Source organism: Podarcis bocagei (assembly GCF_964188305.1).
Source record: "Podarcis bocagei genome assembly, chromosome: 8".
Lineage (NCBI taxonomy): Eukaryota > Metazoa > Chordata > Lepidosauria > Squamata > Lacertidae > Podarcis > Podarcis bocagei.
The window spans coordinates 1,189,952-1,210,834 of NC_138133.1; the positions used below are offsets into that span (position 1 = coordinate 1,189,952).

Consider the following 20,883-nt stretch of genomic DNA (forward strand, 5'->3'; position numbering starts at 1 on the left):
ATTGCTCCCAGCTTTGCTGATGCTGACACTGGAAGATTCCTCCTGGCACATGCTAGGCTGCCTTTAGCCTGTGAGTCATAGCTTCAGAGGATTTGCAATAGTTAGCACACTTCCCAGACACATCTAGTTTGTAGGCTGCCTTTGTTTTGATGGTGCCTTGGGGCTTTAGTCCTTATTGTCATACTGTGTCATTTTTTCTGAAGTTAAATGGTCAAATTATACATCTCCAAATTTGTTTTGAAATGCTGGTAATATTGGTAGGTCCAAGGGTTCAAAGGTTCAATCCATCACTTGAACTCTCAGTAAACAGATACAGATTCTGTATTTAGACTAGAGCATCACTGTAAATGAGCTGGTGTTTGATGCCGTAATAGTAAAGGTGCTTGGGAGTTAGATAGAGCCTGTGGTGTGAATGGACATGTACCCTGTTTTTTTTAAGATTTCTATGTCTAAGACACCAAATCTTGAGTTTTGGTGTAAGAAACTTGGTTGTACATGAAACTCTCTGCAGGTGATTCATCTCTGATCCTGTTTTATTTGGAGAGAGTGACTTTAAAAAGTGGTGGAACATTATCTTACCCAGGGGATTTCTTTTTTCAAAGACAGCATGGTGAATCTTCAAACTCTTTAAACTTACAGTGAGACGCACAGTGTAGTTGCTAACAACATAGACCCAGCTTGCATGCTGTGTTGAACTAATGGCTTAACATGAGTGAGCAAAAGTATGAGTTCTCAGAGTGAAGATTGCAGCTGCAGCACTCTTCCCCCGTTTGGTGTCATTCTATCCAGGGCTAAGCTGTGTTTGACTTAATGTTATGTCTGAACCAGCACTTGTGCTTTGCCTTGCTCTAGAGCGTGCGTCTGCAAAGTAAGGCCCGCGGGCCAGATCCGGCCCAATAGCCTTCTAAACCCAGCCTACGGCGTGGATCTGCTTGTTTGGCTGCGCCAGCGTGCGCATTCTTTCCCTCTCCCTCACACGGTGGCGGTGGCACCTCCTCCTCCCTCCTCCTGACTTCTCCCCGCCTTGTGGAGGAAAGGGGCTGGACTTTGATTGGTTCCAGCAGCATTGTTTCCCTCTCATTGGTGCCAGCGGCTTTCTTTCCTCCTCCTCCCTCCCTCCTTCTGGCTTCTCTGCACCACCATTACTAAGCCAAGATCACCAGGGAGGGAGGAGGAGGAGGAGGGATGGGGCCAGGCTGCCAAGAGGTGACAATGAGCTGCCGGAGCTGAGGGGAGTCCCCGGAATGGTGCCTTTGGGAGAATCAGAGACTGAGGTACGGAGGAAAGAACCGCTCCTCCTTTCCAGCTCCCACCCCACTCCCCACACACAACTACACCCAGCCCCATCAGCTGCCAGTTCCGAGGAGGACTGGGGCCACCACCAGCAGCAGAAGCAGCAGCAGGAACTGCTGAGTGGGTGAGAGAACTGGGAAGACCAGAGCTGCCTTTTCTCCTCCCTCCCTCCCTCCCTTCCTCGTCCAAGGAGTGGGGGGGGGGGGAATGGTTGGACGCCTCCTGTGCTTGCTTCCTAGCTTGCTCTGGTCCCTGACAGGTGATGATGGCCTGAGCCGGCGGGGAGGGTCGGAGGCTTCTCTACCAGGCTCTGGTGCTGGTGGTGCCGGCTGCCAGCTGGTCACGGATCCCCCAGAGAGGGAGGAGGATGAGGAAGGGGAGAGGAGATGGCAAGGAAAGGGGCAGCATACCATCTCTTTCCTTTTGCTGCCTGACCCCTCCCCTTCATGCTTTCTGTTTTTGTTTTTTTAAAAATAACCACAGGTCTTCTGTTCTTGCCTTTCTCTCCCACACCCCGCATCTCATTTCTGTTCTTCCTGGTCGTCTCTGCCCCCCCCCCCAATCTTGCCACAGCAAACTTTCCTCTCAGGCGCAAGTGGCCTCCTCTTTCCCCTACAACCTTCCCATAACTCCATAGGGTGGATAGCAGGACTTTTGGAAACGGCGGTAGGAGGCGGGCCTGTGTGGTGCTGGTTGCAATTCTTTCGTGTTCTTTCTTGCCTCTGTAAAAAACAACAACCCCACCCCAGGTTGTATTGTTTTTCTTGTTTTTTGTGCACTACTAATAAAATAGGTGCAGTGTGCATAGGAATTTGTTCATATTTTTTTCAAACTATAATCTGGCCCCCGACAGTGTCTGAGGGACACTGAATCGGCCCCCTGTTTAAAAAGTTTGAGGACTCCTGCTCTAGAGAGACCATAAACTGAAACCAACTTTGATTACTTCTTTTAGTTTGTTTGGGGGACACAACACAGAGCCAAGCCATGACTTAGCCTTGGACTAAAGCAGGAATGCAGCAAATGCAGTCTCCTTCCTGGTGACACGCCATATTTTGACTTAGCATTACATGCAAACTGGGCCAAATAACACAGTAGGGAATCAGCATCATATTTATTATTTGTTAAAGTTGTTCATCACTTTAAAAAAAGTAGCAAAGTGACTTGAAAGAAAAAATATACGAAAATAAATAACCTAAATAAAAATACAAGACTAAAGCATAATATTTAGCAGCAAGTTTCAGGGGCAAGCCAACCCATTTTCCTGCTAGAATAAAAACTTTTTGGTCTGACATTTGAAGACTATGTGGGAAACGACCAGTCTGATCACTCAGGTCAGGGTGACCCAGCAGAGATAGCTCTACCAAATACCTACCAACTGTATCTGGTGGTGGGACACAAAACAATGCCTCCCCAAAACTTTGAGTTAAATAGGCATATTCATACACTAAGTGATGGTTCTTAAAGCTTAGAGTTTTAAAAACAATAACCAGCACTTTGAATTGGGCTCGGAAATGAACTGGAAGCCAATACAAATGGAATTGTGCTGGTGTTCCATGGTTTACAAAACTGGGACTGATTTATTGAAAGTATTTTTATCCCTTTCTTCAGCAAAAAAAGGCTATGAGAACAGCATACAAATGTCAGTACTAAGGCAGTCCCTGCTCTCAGGCTTATGATCTAATTAAAAAGACTTAACACAAAAGGGGGAAAGGTTTGAGAGAGAGAAGGACAAAAGAAAATTATGGAACTCTGCTGCATTTCTTTGGCCAGCTGAAATTTCCAGTTACTTTTTTTAAGGCAGCCCCATGTTGCGCCTGTTAATCATGATCTTAATATGTGATCATGACTAGGTCTCCCTTCTCAAAGAATGGGCTCACCAGCCTAAACAGAGCAGAAACACTGTTCAAAACTGCATCCTCACAACTATTAAATAAATACAATTTAAATCTCCATCCCAAGGTGAGCACCTGAATCTGCACAAGTGTACTGTTCTGAAGGTAACACTTTGCAAAGGATGCTGAAGCTCCTTTAAAGTGCCATAAAGGCTGCATACGTTGGTGCCAGTTCAGTGTCAAAAGAAGAACTTGAGTTAGCAGGAGCATGTGTTGACAGTACGGGTGGTGCGGGTGGTGCTGTGGGTTAAACCACGGAGCCTAGGACTTGCCGATCAGAAGGTCGGCGGTTCGAATCCCCGATACGGGGTGAGCTCCCGTTGCTCGGTCCCTGCTCCTGCCCACCTAGCAGTTTGAAAGCACGTCAAAGTGCAAGTAGATAAATAGGTACCGCTCCGGCGGGAAGGTAAACGGCGTTTCCGTGCGCTGCTTTGGTTCGCCAGAAGCGGCTTAGTCATGCTGGCCATATGACCCGGAAGCTGTACGCCGACTCCCTCGGCCAATAAAGTGAGATGAGTGCCGCAACCCCAGAGTCGGTCACGACTGGACCTAATGGTCAGGGATCCCTTTACCTTTATGTTGACAGTAGCAACATTGGCATGGTAAAAGAAGCAGTGCTTATGGGTTGAACAGATATTGGGTAGCTACCTCTTTGCAAGACTTATCTAGATCATTGTGAAATTAATTTTATTCACTGCACATTATCTGCATTGATGCAAAGTTAAATTGTCCTTGTAAGTCATGCTTGGATATTTTAATTTAAAATAAAAACTGTTGGTCTACTTGTTGGAGTTGGTTGAATGACTGGTTTGAATATCTTTACAGGTACCAATAATAAAGCTTACTGACCAGGAAACAGAAGTGAAAGTTGACATTAGTTTTAATATGGAAACTGGTGTGAAGGCAGCTCAACTTATCCAAGACTACATGAAGGTACAGTCAATAGAAGATAAACAAATTTTTATATTCCCTGATATTTCTATTGCTTTTTGAAATGCAACAATTCATATGGTTACCAGCATTTTTTACCTATGTCATTCAAAGCAGAACAATCCAGCCAGGCTCAGAGTACACAATTAAACCATGTTACACCCTGCCTCCACGCATCATGGGCTCATTAAAGTTCACCTCTTGGTTGCACTTTTCCTCAACTCTGTGACTCCCATTATGGGCATGTGCTCCCTAGAAATAATGAAGCAGCATTGTGCAGAATGTACAATACTTCATTGCTTTCCCTCAAAGCAGTTGCTGCCAACTCCATCCTGACAAAAGCTTTTACATTGTAGGCATGGGCAGTCCTCTGAAGTTCCAAGCATCCTAGGGAACATCTAACACATGGAGAAAAATGACAAAGTTTATGGCAGGCTTCTATATGGATTGCCTGCTAATCTGTGGCAGAGCTATAGCCTCCGGTTGTTGTCTGCAGGAGCTTTTCATTCAAGCATTGGGACATAAAGACTGAGCTTTCCACCATGTCTTTTTATGGAGAGGGTGACAGCTCTTCATCAGACTTTGTTCAAGATGCCACGCCTATTGCGCTAGGAGTAAGGTGACTGCGGACATTCCAGGCCCTCTGAGATTCTATAACTGGATTGGTGGATGCTGGAAACAATTTATCACCTTCTCTTTCAAACTGAGTGTCATTACTAGGGGCAGGTTCCTCTTCTCTCCCTTGTCTGAAATCCAGACATACTGAATCTTGGTCAACATCAAGCACCTGCCATACCCATCAATCATAGAACCAGATTAGTTGTCCAAAATATTGTTTGGTATTTTCTCTTGTTTCATGGTGCAAAAATAAAATAACTTTTTTGCAACTACTTCTGGACCTCAAGTTGCGTGCTGAGGCACCTGAGCCACAAAGTTCCCAGGAGAACAATAAAACACACTGACAAAAAGTATTTTGGTTTATGGGTTCAAATAGGCCACAACTTTATTGGTTACAGATTACCTTGACTCCTGCCCATCTGCAGGGAGTCCCTTTAAGGATAAACCACTGATAGGAGGTTCGCTATGACTTACATCAAAGAGGGGCACCCCGAGGGGTCCCCGTAGAGGCTGTGACATGGCCTGAGCCCCCGTCCTGCTTTGGACAGGATTCACACCCTGGATCCCTTTAGCATACCTTTACTGAGGAGGGGTTGGCGAAGGCTACAACTGCAATGCCGCCCACCGGGAAAAAGGTGATTGGACTTCCTGAAAATCTCTGGTTAATAAAATGGATAATTTTGGACTGAAAAAATAGCCAAGTCCCTCACCCAGGTGATTTCTTGAGAGCAGTTGACCTCATTCAGGCCTAATTACACATCCCAATCCTCTTAGCCCACTAGTTCTTCCTGAGGCTTCCTTCCACAACTGGGCAATATCTGTATAGTGCCATCCCATTCAGTTCTGGTTTTTTCCCCTCCAAGAAGCTCTGGGCTTATACATAGAAGCATTCAGTTTTATTCTCTACTGCCCTGTGAAATAGATAGGCTAAACTGCAGTCATTTAACAAAGGCTTTCTGTGCACTTCAGGACAGAATAAATTTTGAACCTGCATCTTACATTTACTGCCGGAGGCATATTTCTTAACTATGTTCTAATGGGTTATCTTCAAGTGAACAGTTTTATCAGTGCCAGTTCATAAGTTGGAGGTAAGCGTATCAAGAGTTGGCACTACATATTCACTCAAACCTTGAGCCCCTGATACTGAGAACAATGAATGAACTATACAGTGTAAGTACTCTGTGAACTTTCTATTGCTGTTCTGAAAAAATGGCAAGTTCATACAGCATTTTTCTTTGGGATGAAACAAATTAGTAATCTGGTTTTGTAATGTAAAAAAAGAAAAAAGTTCTATCTATATCCTGCTGTTCTGTGGGGCTCCCAGTGGACCCTTGGGTTTCCCCTACTCTGGCTCAGGTGCCTTCAGATTACCCACTAGGCTCGGGAATATTGGCTGAATAAACTAGTACATATTTACAGAAGTTTGTTGCCCTTGAATGATTTTGTATGGATACAGTCAGGTGAATCACTTGTTCACTGCATGTACCATCACAAAGGTCTGTCTTGATTTTTCTGATTCCCTGTAAGATGGAATATTAATTTAAAAAAACACTAATCTCTGAATACTTTTTAAGGTTTGGTGGATGTGCTTAGTACAAATACATAGTTCAATTTTTTTATACATCCTTTCACATCCCTTAACAAGTGCAACTTTCTTGCTAACTGTGTCAAAGTTTGTATTTTTGGTGTTAACAGCAGTTCTTGATGCCTTACTGTGTGACACATATTTTTGTAGGTAATAAATATGAATTTAAGGAAAATACGTTAGCTCATTCACAAGAATGTATAAAGGCTTTTTACTCCCATTATTCTTTTGGGGGTTTTTTTGGTAGAAATCTTTTGTATTTTATAGTAAATAATGATAAACATATCACCTAGAACTTGTCTTACAGAAAATTAACTGTTCTTTTCATTTGCAGAAATACTCATTGCTGCCTTACTTGATTTTAGTATTAAAACAGTTCCTCCTTCAAAGGGATTTGAATGAAGTTTTTACTGGTGGAATTAGCTCTTACAGCCTAATTTTAATGGCAGTTAGCTTCTTACAGGTATGTGATTTGGTACTGTCAGTTTTGAAGAATTCTTTACAATTTTTGGTTAGCAATTAATGTTTATTTACCTTTATATGATTCTTTCACTTCAAAACCTTTTGTATTGGCTGTAGATTTTACTTTATTAGTGTATAATTCCTGCAAGAGTTCTGTCCAAAAAGCAACAAAAGGCTATGGGATAAAGACAGTAGAATCTTTGTGTAAAGTGGGCTGAGAAACATGATGCTGTTCCGCTGTAAACTTTCACTCCTCCACAGATTTTGTGTGTATGGTGCAAAGGTTGACTCACGTTAGCCCCAGCCAGAATGGCTAGTGGTCAGGGGTGATGGGAGCAGGAATCCAACAATAGCTGGAGGACGCTGTTTGGGCTATCCTGGGGTTAAGGATAGAGTTCATGTAGTTGTGTGATCATTTTTCAGTGCTGCCTCATACTGCATAACTTTTCAAACAGCGGTAATTGAATGGTTTGTATTTCACATGGCATGTTTCTTATGAATAAAAGATAAAGGGACCCCTGACCGTTAGGTCCAGTCGCGAATGACTCTAGGGTTGCAGTGCTCATCTCACTTAACTGGCTGAGGGAGCCAGGTACAGCTTCCGGTTCATGTGGCCAGCATGACTAAGCCGCTTCTGGCGAACCAGAGCAGCGTACAGAAACGCCGTCTACCTTCCCGCTGAAGCGGTACCTATTTATATACTTGCACTTTTATGTGCTTTCTAACTGCTAGGTTGGCAGGAGCAGGGACCGAGCAACAGGAGCTCACCCTGTTGCGGGGATTCGAACTGCCAACCTTCTGATCGGCAAGCCCTAGGCTCTGTGGTTTAGACCACAGTGCCACCTGCATCCCTTCTTATAAATAAATGGATGTAATTAATTTGAACTGGACTAGTTATGATACCTTCTTGTAGCATACAATTCTTTGAAAGTCTATCTCCTAAAATCTTAAAGTGAGATAAGACTATCTGATATTAAAGAAGTTGAGGTTATTTTTGGTTGTTGATAGTTAATGCTCATTTCCAACTTTAAATGGTTCACCATAAAGATGACAGAAGTATAAATGATCACATACACCAGCATAATAAAACTGCTATTTTTCTTCTTGCAGTTGCACCCAAGAATTGATGCTAGAAGACTGGAGGAAAATCTTGGAATGCTTCTAATAGAATTTTTTGAACTCTATGGAAGGAATTTTAATTACTTGAAAACTGGTATTAGAATAAAAAATGGAGGCGCCTATATTGCCAAAGAAGAAATCATGAAAGCCATGACCAATGGATATCGACCTTCCATGTTATGTATTGAAGATCCTCTTCTGCCTGGTGAGATAGCAAGCTGCTTCATATTTTTCCATTAAGAATGCAGATTTAACACAGAGTTTAAATGTTATCTGAGGAAATCCTTCAAATAGGTGCTCCTGTTACTTGTTTTAAATAATCATTCAGAAATAAGCCCTTAACCTTGCATTGTGATTTCTTTCCACCATCAATTTTGTGTGTGTTTTCTTACCCCACTGTTTTTACTATCATATAATAAATAGAGGTTAGTAGTAGAATGTAGTATATTTTTAATGTTTTAAATGGTGCTGCTTTTTTTTTAAGATGCCTGAGACCAGAATTTCCCTATTTTCTGTATCCATGGCTGCAAGAATTTCCATATAAGGGCTTAGTAAATCAGTTTTTATATCCTTTCCTTTTCATCCTGTTGCATTTGACTTTTCTGGGGCAAAATTATGGACCTAAACACTGCATACTAAGTTTTGTGAAGCATCCCACAATAATAGGGAAGGAGTTAGGGTCCTCAAGATTTGAAAATGCAATAATCCTCTGCTGAGCAAATTGAGTGTTCTCCTAATTTGACCACTTTCACCTTCAGTTGCTGCTAGGCATGAATGTAGCATGAGCCTTGTAAATGACACACACGTTTGATCTGCAGTGTAGACTATGACTGGAAGTTTCCTACCTTAACGTTCTTGCGTAACAATGCAATTTCCCTTACTGCTGGTTCCTTGTTGCTCTGCACCGCACTCTGGTGTCACATTTTAATAACACATTATTAACATTACAATCAAAACGTAATACAGTGGTACCTAGGGTTAAGAACTTAATTCATTCTGGAGGTCCATTCCTAACCTGAAACTGTTCTTAACCTGAGGTACCATGGAGCTAATAGAGCCTCCAGCTGCTGCTGCGCCACCGCTGCACGTTTTCTGTTCTCAGTCTGAAGCAAAGTTCTTAACCCGAGATACTATTTCCAGGTTAGCGTAGTCTGTAACCTGAAGGGTCTGTACAGTGGTACCTCGGGTTACATACGCTTCAGGTTACAGACTCCACTAACCCAGAAATATTACCTCGGGTTAAGAACTTTGCTTCAGGATGAAAACAGAAATCATGCAGCAGTTAGCTAAAGTGGTACTTCAGGTTAAGAACAGTTTCAGGTTAAGAACAGACCTCCAGAACGAATTAAGTTCTTGACCCGAGGTACTGCTGTATGTCTAAATATGTTACGATAACCGTTCCGTAACACTTCCTTAACGTTACAAACCATGAGTGTAGATCCGCCCTATCACTTTGTAACCCTGAGCTTCCAACTGAAAAGCGATGTGAATGGAATTTCTTATTGAGGCTGGAAAATGGACTGTTTTAAAATATATGGAAAATGCAATAATTTATAACAGTGTGTGTGCATTGGTCACCAGAACAGTCTGTCCGATAGCAGATCAGGTACCTAGGTGAAGTATGGATCACAATATGTGCAGAAAGTGGTTTGTGTATAAGGACTAAGAACCTCTTCAAGCAATCACTGCTTGTTTCAAGATTTTAAGGGGTAAATGTATGGGCATTCCAAGGACAACATGGAATCAGAAGTGTCCATTACTATCCAGCTTTAAAAATGATGAACAGGTCTTGTAGGTCAACATTATTTAAATTTTTAATTTAACCGTTATAGGCAACGATGTTGGAAGAAGTTGTTATGGTGCCATGCAAGTAAAGCAAGTTTTTGATTATGCCTACATTGTTCTAAGCCATGCAGTATCACCACTTGCGAGATCGTATCCCAACAGAGATTCGGAAAGGTAACCAATTTGAGTGTGTTAATTGCATGGCTTCTGAAAATCCAACTTTGCACTATTGGTCTTCTTAAATGGCTTCATAACTGGAGATGTCAGCATACAGTACTGTATCCTGAAATGCATGACTAGCTTAATGTAACTGTGAAACTTGTTTCTTTCTCCCTTCCCCCTTCCTCCTCTCGCTGTCTTGCCTCCATTCTGCATGACAAGCTGTTTAAAACTTTCTTTGTCAAAATGAAGCAAGATTGTGTGTATGCAAGCCTTTATCTACAAGGGCTCTTGATTGCAAACTTCTATCCGTAAATCAGTGTAGATTTCTTATGTAGGTCACTACATAGGTGCGATTCTCTCCCCGATGCTTTTTAACATCTTTATGCGCCCCCTCGCCCAGCTTGTCCGGAGTTTTGGGCTGGGTTGCCATCAGTATGCTGATGACACCCAACTCTATCTGTTGATGGATGGCCATCCTGACTCGGCCCCAGACACACTGACCAGATGTCTGGAAGCTGTGGCTGGATGGTTACGTGGGAGCCGGTTGAAGTTAAATCCTTCGAAGACAGAGGTCCTCTGGCTGGGGCGGGACGATATGGGATCGAGGGGGCAACTCCCATCTCTTGCGGGGGTGCAATTAGTGCCAGCACTGTCCGTTAAGAGTTTGGGTGTAATCTTCGATACCTCCCTCTCTATGGAGGCGCAGATTACAGCTATAACAAAGGCGGCATTTTTTCATCTCTGCCAAGCTAAGCAGTTGGCCCCTTATCTCTCTTGCCCTGACCTAGCCACTGTGATCCATGCGACGGTCACCTCCAGACTGGATTATTGTAACTCGCTCTACGTGGGGCTGCCCTTGAGACTGACCCAGAAACTCCAGCGGGTGCAGAATGCCGCGGCGAGACTCCTTATGGGGTCTTCGCTGCGAGATCACATTCATCCGGTACTATACCAGCTGCATTGGCTCCCGGTGGAGTACAGGATCAGGTTTAAGGTGCTGGTTTTAACCTTTAAAGCCCTATACGGCCTAGGACCCTCATACCTACGGGACCGCCTCTCCTGGTATGCCCCACAGAGAAACCTACGGTCTGCAGATAATAACATCCTCAAGGTCCCAGGCCTCAGAGAGGTTAGGCTGGCCTCAACTAGAGCCAGGGCCTTCTCGGCTGCGGCTCCAATCTGGTGGAATGCTCTGTCACAAGAGACTAGGGCCCTGTGGGACCTGACATCTTTCCGCAGGGCCTGCAAGACAGAGTTGTTCCGCCAGGCCTTTGGTCAGGGCGCAGCCTGACTCCCTCCTCTGGCAACCTGCACAGAATTTTGCTTAATTGGTTGCCATCAATTTGATTTAATTAATTTTTATAATGAAATATTTTTAGATGACTATTGACTGTTTGATTATTTGTGACTATTTGACTGTTTGATTATTTGATTGTTGTTGGCCGCCCTGAGCCCGGCTTCGGCTGGAGAGGGGGGGATATAAATAAAATTTATTATTATTATTATTATTATTATTATTATTATTATTATTTATTATTTATTATTTATTATTTATTATTTATTATTTATTATTTATTATTTATTTATTTCTTCCAGTACCTTAGGAAGAATCATCAAAGTGACACAGGAAGTGATTGACTACAGAGCTTGGATTAAGAAGAAATGGGGAAGCAAAGCTAATTTGTCCCCAGATCTTGGTGAGTAAAGGATTTGAAGTAAAAACTCACACCAAAATTTCAATTAATTTCAACCACATCTTGGTTTGATGTGATATCTGAAGTGAGCATGTGGGTCATGGCTAAACCCTGCAGTAAATCTGATAATTGCATAATATTGCTTGTTTACAGCAAGGGACTGTGAAAGGTGATTTATTTGCAAACAAAACTGATAAATGTGTATGCTTACAGGTATTCCAATGAAAGGGAGAGAACCAATATCTGCATGTAATGTAGTCCAGAATGGTGATGCTGAATCGGCATACAGCCAGCCTTTGGCTTTGTCATTTACTGGTACTCAGCAGCTGTCATCAGGCTCATCTGCCTCTTCCGTTTCTTCTCTTTCTGGCAGTGATATTGTAAGTCCCATTCCTCCCCCCTTGAAGCTGTTTTCTATTTGTTTCTTCCTTTTTTCTGACTGTAATTTGGTATATCTGTGTAAGATTGCAACAGGACTTCCGTAACTTTTGTTGAAACTAACTGAGCGTGAAACTTTTCCAGTTACCGTATTTTTTGCTCTATAAGACTCACTTTTTCCCTCCTAAAAAGTAAGGGGAAATGTGTGTGCGTCTTATGGAGCGAAGGCAGGCTGCGCACCTATCACAGAAGCCAGAACAGCAAGAGGGATTGCTGCTTTCACTGCATAGCGATCCCTCTTGCTGTTCTGGCTTCTGAGATTTTTTTTTCCTTCCTTGTTTTCCTCCTCCAAAAACTAGGTGCGTCTTGTGGTCTGGTGCGTCTTATAGAGCGAAAAATACGGGTACATTGCTGTTCTCTAAAACTTGATGATTTATCATGCTGTATTTTCAGAAAGATAAAATGCCTATGTCACCTTAACTGTCACAATGACATTTAATGTTAAATCAATCTTTTAATAAGAGAGAAAATAATTTGCAAAGTTTTTTAAAAAGAAAACCACACAGAAGCACTTAAATGAAAGAGCATTATAGCACCAATTAAAGTAATTAGTTCTTAAAAACCTTGCTTCCTTTCTGTTGCAGCCATTTTAGCTCTGTATTTTATGTATTTGGTGTCTTAAAATGCTTCTTAACTTTAAAATGTTTCCCAAGTTCTGAACAACACCATTGAATTTAAATAGGTAAATGTATTAAAGCACATGAAATAACAGATTCAAAAAAGGTTATAAGACAAAGAAAAGTTGTTGCTCATGTGAATTGCACCTTTCTTGCCTATACAACTATATCATCCTCATTAGTATGGACAGAGCATGGCAGGTTTTACACTTGCCATGTAAAACCTGTGGTGTAGCAGTTAGAATGTCATGCTAGAACTTGGGAAACCAGGGTTCAAAACCCTACTCGGCCATGAAGATCACTAGGTGACCCTCGGCCAGTCGCGGTCTCTCAGCCTCACCTACCTCTCTGGGTTGTTGTGGGGATTAAAGGAGGAGGGGGAGAACCATGTAGGCCACCTTGAGCTCCTTAGAGAAAGAGGTGGGGCAGAAATGCAATAAATAATAAAAAATAGTGATCAGGCAATCTCAGGAATTGCTTATTTAAGTCCTAGAACATACAGGGTGTATAGTATATGTAGATATACGTATGGTGTCATGTGCTGGGGGAAAGTCCACAGTTCCTGAATCCCCTTTGGATCTTTCCCCAAACATGATTGCCTTTCTTACAAAGGCTTCCTTGATCTCCAGTGGCATTACAAACTAGTACAGGTCATTTCTACACCATTCTTGGTGAAAACCACATCTTAAGAGGACTAAGTATCAGCTTCCTGACATATTTATCATCTTCTGGTGCTTACAGTGCTATTGGTATTTGCTTGTGTGGGTGCTTAAATGAGTAGTAAGCATGTGCTCCTTTCATATTAAAAGAACAACAAACCTATTCCCCCCTTTTCTTTGTCACAAGGATTCAGATACTCCACCTTGCACAACTCCTAATGTGTACCACTTCAATCTCCAAGCACCATCTCAGCTTACAGTTGGTTTACCACCAGCATTGCCTGTGCCAAGTGGTAAAACTCAGTCTGTGCCTGCAAGAACATTGATTATGACTACTAATAATCAGGTATGGACTATATGATGGAAGTTGTCCCATTGGATAGTGGTGATGGTGGAGCAGAAAGTCAGTTGGCTTGCAATACTATTCTAAAATGGATTTTCTTGAAGCATTTTGCTTATATCTTACTGTCTGAATGCAGTTTGCATCTCTTCCGGTCACACATGTGGAAACAGCTGTATGAGTCTGGCCTTGGTGAATTGCTAGGAGACAAAACGTAGTAAAAGAATTTGGTAAATTTGCAATTTAGCTGGCACTAATTGTGACCAATTCCTCTTGTTTCCAGCAGCACAATGGAATGAAGCTGACGGTCAAAGCAGCTCACAATCATACTCAAGGCAGCGGATACAGTTCTTCTGGTAATGGAGCCATGAGGCAGCCTGTTAGCAACCGAGGGCACCACCAACATAACCGTAATATCTGGAGAAGAAAGAAATACAGAGACAGTTTGCCTATTAGCCTTAGCAGATAATGGCCAGCCTCAGAGTGTCCACTTAAGACTTACGCAGTATGTGTGGCACTAGTCTGGACTTGAGAACAGCACTGGGCATTTCAGTTTGTGGATGTTGCCAAATATCTGCATCCAACCTTGCATGTTTCTTTGTGTGGTGGTGGAGTCCATCTTAAAAGAAATAATTGTGCTTATCTGTGAAGCCTTATTAAATGTGGAAGTTTGTCTTCTGCCTATCCATGATTACTACAGTGCCGAAGCAGCTGTAGCAGAAGTACTGTGAGGACCATAAATGCGGTGGCACCTTCTGCTGTAGCTGCATTTGTTCATTATAGCTTTTTTGTTTTGTCAGAAAAGTATAGATGGTTTGGACTTTCCTTTCCTTTGTAGCAAATTTTTGTGACTTTGCTTGTTGCCTTCCCATTTCTTGTTCAAACCTTTTGTTACCATACTCAAATCAAACATAACTTTTGTGCAATAACTCTGAATGTTTTTCATTTAAGTTATATTTAAGGAATGAAGGGTGTACAGAATGTAATTTTATTATTTGCTTGCTTTACAGATCCTTTCCCAGACTGCATTTTTTAAGTTGGGGTTCACTACGTTAACTCTAGCTAATGGGGAGGGCACAATCTAGTGCTCTTGCACAGGTCATACTTGTTTCAATGTGGATCACGCAAGATAATTTGGACCTTCAATTGATTCCTTAAAACTGGACAGAGATCAGCATAAAGAATTCCAGTCTTTTAGGGTAAAGGTGAATAAGTCCCAGATGTTCATCTACAAATGCTTTTAATTAGTTTTATTTACCCTCTGGTTGGCTCCAAGCATTGTTGCTGAATGAAATATCCAACTTAAAGAATGTGGAGAAAGGAACATATATTGATTCCATTAAGGAATCTGATTAGCAGCGTGCATTAGTTCTGTTAAAAGCAACTACCTGCAATGTACCTTTGGGCTTCTCTATGCTTTTAAAGTATCAGTCTGTTAACTTGTAAAAGAGCACAGTCCCGTGCAACACGGTCATCTGTGGCAGTCACTTGATTTAAAGATGCCTACAGGGATTCTATGCAAGTGTGCATTGCCATGGCAACCTCTGTTAACCTTTTTCAAAGCAAGAAAACACATCTTGTGTAGCCCTGGGTTTTTAAAAAAGCACTATATTCTCATTGTCACTGGCTGCATCTTTTCCTTGTTTTAAAGATAAGAAGTCTTAAATCTCAACAGCACTGTATAAGTAGCTCTGCTTAGAGGAGGAGCTTAGAAAGAATTCTGCTATCTTGACATCTGAAGGATATACAGAAGTGAATGTTCTTAACTGATATTTGAATGTTTGACACGGAATGATTTTTCTAATAGTGAGCTTTAGTATCTGTAGGCTTGCCTTGAAAGGTGGTGCAGCACATATTAAAGAAAACATTGTCCGAATTAATGCAAGGCCTTTGGGTAGTGAGAGAAGAGAGCGCAACATTCCAAAGTAGAGTAGCACATTTTGTCTGCAGTTCAGAGTTTAACAAGAAATAAAACTTTAAATATTATTTACCTATTATTAATGAATATTCATATTGGTATTGGTTGTAGCTGCTGTTTTGATACTCTCATGGGCATAAAATGTATATGACTTACTGTACCAGCATCTCTCGGGAAAGGTATGTCACGTTTATGAGTATAAAACCTCTTCATCAGGCAAATGTGATTAAGGCAGAGGCTTTGCAAATGCACACTGGCAGTTGGGCAGCCTGCAGCCAGAAGTAAACAATCAGTGTCTCTCCTAGTTGGTCATAGGTTGTAAGATACTAAGTTTTCTCAGAATAATTCTTGAACATTGTTGCCAAGATCTCCACATACACAAAAGGTTTTTCTGTCTCACAATGCCTCTCAGACCTCATGAAAAGCTTCTCTTGGAACTTGAGGAGCTCTTCAGAGCAGCATCTAATGCAGTGCAAGGGGTTGCAGAAAGAAGGGAAAGTTGTTTGTCTGCCCCTTTTCTCATGCAGAATTGTAGGATCCCAGTCCTGGTGTATATACTGCTCCAGATGAATGATAATTTTACAACTGATAACTATGTAAACAGCAATTGGATTTTGAATTGCCAAAAATCTCAGTCCTGCTTTGATATTGGATGTGTATCTTTGCTTTGACTGTTTTTTAAACCTTGTGAAAGGTTTTTAATAGATGCTGGTACAATAAGGGATCTAAACTTGAATAAACCAGTATTCAAGGGCTGATTATAGACCTGTACTCACTTTTACATGCTAGCAATATTGAATATGAACCTATGTTATGGAAACCTCTGTGTCCTAAACAGAGTCCATTTAAAAGCAGAATAGGCTTAAGAGAAGCAGATATCATGTTCCATTTCAGTCATGGTGAACCAATAAATTGCACTGGCTACCACTCTGGTTATATTATATGCTGCTGTGGATAGCTAATTAAAATATCATGTTCAGTTTCTTTTTGTGTGTATAACAATGTGGGAAGCTAAAATACATATTTTTATGTGAAGTTTTGTATTCTTTGATTTTTAATAAATTTTCAAAGCCAGATGTGTCTGTGGTGCAACTTTCTTCATTTGCCACTGTGACCTTTTCTGTTCACTGTGTTATCACAATACTGTGATCAAGCCAAAAACCTGCCTGATCCTGCATTCTATTTCACAAATGCCCATGCAGGACATGAGGGTAGCAGATACAGTGGTGCCTCGCAAGACGAAATTAATCCGTTCCGCGAGTCTCTTCGTCTAGCGGTTTTTCCGTCTTGCGAAGCAACCCTATTAGCGGATTAGCGCTATTAGCGGTTTAGCGGCTATTAAAGGCTTAGCGGCTATTAAAGGCTTAGCGGATTAGCGGCTAAAAGGCTATTAGCGGCTTAGCGGCTTAGAAAAAGGGGGGAAGCAAAAAAAAAATCGGAACACTCGCAAGACATTTTCGTCTTGCAAAGCAAGCCCATAGGGAAAATCGTCTTGCGAAGCAGCTCAAAAACGGAAAACCCTTTCGTCTAGCGGGTTTTCCGTCTTGCGAGGCATTCGTCTTGCGGGGCACCACTGTACTTCATTCCCAGACGCTGGGAATAAACAGGAAATATGCTGCCTCTGAAACTGGAGCTTTTATCTTGCTAGCATGGCTCATAGCTGTTGCTAATCCTGTCCTCTAATAATTGGTGTACTTTTTCTTTAAAGTCATCTAAGTGAGTGGCTGCATGTTTTGAGAATACATTTGTATTTTTCAGTGCTTAATGTCAATAGGAAACCCACAACTCTAATATGGGGAATGTGGGAAATGCTTCTAAGCAATGCAACAGGACCAACAGCTGTATCATTTGTCTAAAGGAGAAAAGAACTTGAAGGACAAAAAGAAGAGGACACTTTATTCCTTTCTTAATATAGAGTTTTACTGGGAGCCTTCTGTGCCAGCTTTTAAACACTTGCTGAAAGTTTTTCTATTCTGCCAGGCCTATGCAGGCAAGCAAGAGAACACCCCCCCCCCCCAGGATGGTCTATTGATGTTTGTTTTTAATTTCTTACTGCTTTTAACTTTAATTTTTCTGTGATGCTGTTTGGTTTTATGTTTTTATGTTGTAAACCACTGTGGTACATTTTTACAATACAGCAGTATAGAAATATTTTTATAAATATAAAATAAAGAAGAGTTACGATTTTTGTTTTGAAAACCTACCATTTTGGAATGATTAGTGGAAACAGTGGTTTTTTTAACTACTGGCTAATCTTAAAAAGCTCTCTTGTTTGTCATTTATTTATTTCATTTTTATCCTACCTTTCCTCCAAGGAGCTCAATCAAAGTGGCATGTATAGTTCTCTTCATAATTAGAGTAGTTTTTAGGGATCCATATATTACTTTCCTTGGGACGCGGGTGGCACTGTGGGTAAAACCTCAGTGCCTAGAGCTTGCCGATTGCATGGTCGGCGGTTCGAATCCCCGCGGCGGGGTGAGCTCCCATCTTTCGGTCCCAGCTCCTGCCCACCTAGCAGTTCGAAAGCACCCCTAAGTGCAAGTAGATGAGTAGGTACCGCTTTATAGCGGGAAGGTAAACGGCGTTTCCGTGTGCTGCGCTGGTGCTGGCTCGCCAGAGCAGCTTTGTCACGCTGGCCACGTGACCTGGAAGTGTTTCCGGACAGCGCTGGCCCCCGGCCTCTTAAGTGAGATGGGTGCACAACCCTAGAGTCGGACACGACTGGCCCATATGGGCAGGGGTACCTTTACCTTTTATATTACTTTCCTTAGATAAAGTACAGTGGTACCTCGGGTTAAGAACTTAATTTGTTCTGGAGGTCTGTTCTTAACCTGAAACTGTTCTTAACCTGAAGCACCACTTTAGCTAATAGGGCCTCCTGCTTCCGCCGTGTGATTTCTGTTCTCATCCTGAAGCAAAGTTCTTAACCCGAGGTACTATTTCTGGGTTAGCGGAGTCTGTAACCTGAAGTGTATGTAACCTGAAGCGTATGTAACCCGAGGTACCACTGTATAAACAAAAAATTAGGTATACTTAATTTTTCCCCGGCACCATGATGGCATAGGATCTCCTCACTGGGAACCAGTTTCAGAGTGCATACTTCCTCTGAGCTTGATTTCACTTAAACTTAAAACTGTTTCCAAAGCTTAAGCCACAGCGTGCAATCCCATTATAAAAAGTATTATTGCAGTCGCAGACTTGCAAATTATAAACAGTTCATTTAAAATGGAGCTGGCCTATTAGTGCAATTCTAGGTGGGTCTGCTCCTAAATGTAGGACTTCCCTCATTTCTCTTGATGGCAGAGGTTAATTCAGGATGATGTCTGTACCACTTGCCCCAATCCTGTGTTCCTCCCATCTTTTTATCAACTCCTGCCACAGCCTCTTCTAATGCAAGTGTGGGGCCCCAGATGTTTTTGAACTACAACTCCCATCCCCAAGCACTGACCATGCTGGCTAGGAATGATGGGAGTTGTCCAACAATATCTAGGAACCCAAGGTTGAAAAAGGCTGTTATCATATACCGTATTTTTCGCACCTGACCATAAGACGCACCTAGTTTTTAGAGGGGGAATGCAAGAAAAAAAAAATCTTTAAAGGGAGTGCTGAGCAGAGGCTGTCTGCATCCCAGGCTCTGCTCAGCGCTCCCTTTCATGAGCCGCGTGGAGCGTGTGTGCGGCGCTTCTTTTCCCCGAGGAGGGAGAAAAGCCCCCAAGAGCCACACACACGCTCCGTGAGGCTTGTGAAAGGGAGCACGGCTCTTGCGGGCTTTTCTACGAGGTGGGAGAAGGACAGCCCGTCACTGCACAATCCTTGCACTGATTGACTGTTACTTTGGATACAACCCCAAAACTTACATGTGATTGTGCTATAGATAGAGATCTTCCTTGTGGTGCTTACATTCATTGAACTAATGAGCTACCAAGGGAGTTGATAATAATAATAATAGAAGAAGAAGAAATGTTTTTTTAAAAACAAAAAAACCTCACCCCTTCTGTTCTGGGTTGATTATGAGATTCTGAATTATACTGGAATATTTTCTTTTTTTTACAGGAAGGGGGCACTCTTGCATTAGTTTTCCTTTCTGAATAAAAATACTGTATAAAATACAGTACAAAATACTCTGATCTCTTGGGCTGTTGCTTTGCAAAGTGTTTTGCCTTGGTTTCAAAAACTGCTTTTTTGAGTGAAAACAAAAATTCGAAATTCAAAGATGTTCAAAAATGTACAGACACATATAGTCATCCACACCTAAAGTTGGCTTTGAGTCCAATTGAGTTGAGTGAATGGGGCAAACATGCTTAGAGAGCCTTCCAGAAAAATACTGGCGGGAAGGGGACAAATGGCACTTTGTTTCTCCCAAAGCCTGCTCCAGCTATGGGGGGCCTATAGAGGCAGGAGGTGGCACACAGATGCGAGGTCTGGACAGGTATTGTGAGGATAGAGTGAGAGAGCGGATGAGCCATGTATACTACCTTGAGTTCCTTGGAGCAAAGGTGGGATATCTTCCTATATACATAAAAATGGCAGGCTGTTGTCATGCTGCAGTTCGCAAGGTGGCCACGCCAACACCAGTGTGACAACAAGGTGGCAGGTGACACAGGTGAGCAGTTGAACAGTGTGGGAAGATGCTTCACAAAGCAGTTGAGCAAAGCATTCCGTGAAGAGCTTCCTCCCTCCATTAAAAGTGGGCTTGGAGTGCATTGTGTGGGGAGGGTGGGGCAAGCTGTGTTGGGACAGGTGAGGTGGGTGAGGGGTTGAGGGAGGAGCAGTTGGCCTGGTGTGGGGGACGGAGAACTGAGGAAAGAGAGCTTGCTTTCAAGTCCATGGGAGCTGAAGCTCTTTCCTTTCAGAAGGCCCACTGTGAGGTGATACTAGGGAGGAACTGGACTCTCAGAGCCCCAATGTGCTTGTCCTCAGGGCAAATGTAGTTTCTGTAATACATGTGGAAGAAAAACTTAAACATGTAGCAGACATTCCCAAAAAATAGACCAGAGGCAATTGTACTTCATGCAGCAGAGCTTTACTTGCTACTGAAGGCAGATGAGCACTAATCCAGTACATTCAGGATTGGTACAGTCCATAAAAATCCAGTTGCAGCACTTACAAAAACCTATAAACCTATAGCAAGACTAAACCTTAACACTAGGCATACTGTGTACAGAATACCACACCAAAAGGAAGAGAGATAGAAAGTAAAACCCAGGCTCCTTCTGGTCTATATTTATAGTCAGCATGACCTTAATTGGAAGAGATAAGAGAACCAGTTCAAACCAGCTTCCCAGAAGATATAACCCAAACAATCATGAAGCTTCTTTCATACAGAGAAGCTTCCAGTAGCTCCCAGAACCTTCTTGAATTAATCAGAATA

General features: G+C 42.2%; 1 protein-coding gene across 2 annotated transcripts in view; it reads left to right on the forward strand.

Moving 5' to 3' along the window:
* TENT4A (terminal nucleotidyltransferase 4A) overlaps window positions 1-16,586 on the forward strand; it is a 31,072-nt gene extending 14,486 nt beyond the window's left edge. The window contains exons 5-12 of one of the 2 annotated variants that reach the window (XM_081205978.1): window positions 4,011-4,118; window positions 6,653-6,781; window positions 7,891-8,104; window positions 9,732-9,858; window positions 11,443-11,543; window positions 11,754-11,920; window positions 13,442-13,600; window positions 13,881-16,586. In XM_081205978.1, the coding sequence (XP_081062104.1) occupies window positions 4,011-4,118; window positions 6,653-6,781; window positions 7,891-8,104; window positions 9,732-9,858; window positions 11,443-11,543; window positions 11,754-11,920; window positions 13,442-13,600; window positions 13,881-14,063 (1,188 nt within the window). In that variant the 3' untranslated portion in view covers window positions 14,064-16,586. Of the gene's footprint in view, window positions 1-4,010; window positions 4,119-6,652; window positions 6,782-7,890; window positions 8,105-9,731; window positions 9,859-11,442; window positions 11,544-11,753; window positions 11,921-13,441; window positions 13,601-13,877 lie in introns of both variants that reach the window. The other variant, XM_081205977.1, reaches the window with a different exon arrangement.
* The last annotated feature ends 4,297 nt before the right edge of the window (window positions 16,587-20,883 follow it).